Below are 1604 nucleotides of genomic sequence, written 5' to 3'. Positions count from 1 at the left end.
CAAGAGAGTCACCATTACTCTTGGCTGATATCCCCTGGGGCCTGTCCAGAGCCTCCCTGAGGGTAGGGTCCTCCCAGTCCAGGGGCCGTGGAAGGAACCTGAGCTGGGAGTCAGGGGGCCTAGGTTTAAATTCCAGTCCTATAACTCGTCAGGAGACCTGGGGCAAGGCCTGACCCTTCTGTGAGCCTCAGTTTCCTCATCTGTCAAATGGAACACCTCTTCTTAACCCTAGCTGCTTTGGAGAACTGTGGGAGGGGATGAGAGTAGATATGAACTGGTTTTATAAACTCCAAATCCTCAGTGAGAGAAGTAAAGTGGGCCTAGGTAGAAGCCAAAAAATGGGCCCAAAGCACTCCATTTCTTTTCTCGTCCTGCCACTTTACCTTGCCCATGCTGTCCGACCCACTCCCTGCCAAGGCTGGGGCGGCCCCCATTGAAGAAGCACCACAATAGGCTCAGCTGCTGCAGAAAGGCCTTTACTGGGCAGAAGGGGTGTGAGTCAAATGCCAGTGGACCAGGGTGAGGTGAGAGGGCACGCCCTCTGAAGGAGTAGGGGTGGCATCCCTGCCGGAGGCCTCAGCCTGAATGCACTAAGGGCTGGCCCCTCAGACAGGCTCAGGGGAGGTCTGCCCACAAGGGCTTCAGGCCCCTCCCTCATGGAGATGCCACCTCTGACACGGGGTACATGGCCCTTGCTCTCACATCTGCCTTGGCTGATCTCAGGGAGAACTGTGGGGTGGGGATGGGGGCAGAGGCTTGGGAGGGCCCTTCAGGAAGGAGGTGGGAGGTTGGCATTGCGGTAGATCCAGAAACTTCTGGGACTTCAGTGGTGATATCTGGAGGCAGTGGGAAATGCTGGCCCTAAGGCTGAGGTTCAGGTTAGAGTAGAACAGTTGGACCTAAAGCTGGTTTTTCCTTTGGGCTCAAGTGTAAGTGAATTGTTATCACTGGAACAGAGAACTGGAGAGATAGGAGGAGTATTCTCTGGCACTCTACACAGCATGCAGCTGTGGGCACACAGATGGCACACATTCCTGGATAGTCACACAGTAGACGTGTGGCTGCACACCCATACACACGCACACACACATGGCCACACACACCTGGAGGCATGTGTGCAAACACCCACGTGCACAGCAATACAGACACACAATTGCATGCACACATTTGTGTCAGGCTGGGGCCTAGTATAGTAGTAAAGGGGTCTGTATGGTGTGGTTAGAGACACGGATTCCTTCCTGAATGGAGTCCTTCTCCAGCCCCTGCATGGTAGACATGGGGGTGGGGGTGGGCTTCAGTTACTTTCCCTGGACCCCCAGGGCTGCCTGCCGCCGTATGTAAGACAGGATGTCCATCTTGATATTGCTGATTGTGGTCCGGTGGTGCCAGCGCATGACAGGTATACCATCTGGCCCCACCAGGAACTTCTCAAAGTTCCAGCGGATGTCGTGGATCTTCATGGGTTCCCAGAAGAGGCGGCCAGGTGAGCCCAGGAGCTCCGAGGTGGGAGGACAGGAGTTCTGGAGCAGGGATGAGAGTGTAGCGTCAACCCTGCTTAGGGCCCCTCCCTCCCACCTCCTCCCCAGGCCTTTCTAGGGGTGGGA

The 1604-nt window shown here is 55.9% G+C and overlaps 1 protein-coding gene across 1 annotated transcript in view; it reads right to left on the bottom strand.

Annotated features, from left to right (window-relative positions):
- Window positions 1-455: 455 nt before the first annotated feature.
- Window positions 456-1604, bottom strand: part of LOC103584312 (glutathione peroxidase 3) — a gene marked incomplete at its 5' end in the record, with an annotated part of 2878 nt that continues 1729 nt past the window's right edge. Inside the window, one exon of the mRNA XM_008565371.1 lies at window positions 456-1520. Within this exon, the coding sequence (XP_008563593.1) occupies window positions 1299-1520 (222 nt within the window). The remainder of the gene's footprint in view (window positions 1521-1604) is intronic.

Source organism: Galeopterus variegatus, unplaced genomic scaffold (genome assembly GCF_000696425.1).
Source record: "Galeopterus variegatus unplaced genomic scaffold, G_variegatus-3.0.2 Scaffold49731, whole genome shotgun sequence".
In the NCBI taxonomy this organism is placed as follows: Eukaryota; Metazoa; Chordata; class Mammalia; order Dermoptera; family Cynocephalidae; genus Galeopterus; species Galeopterus variegatus.
Note: the sequence above shows the minus strand (reverse complement) of the source record. Positions and strands in the feature narration are given on the sequence as shown.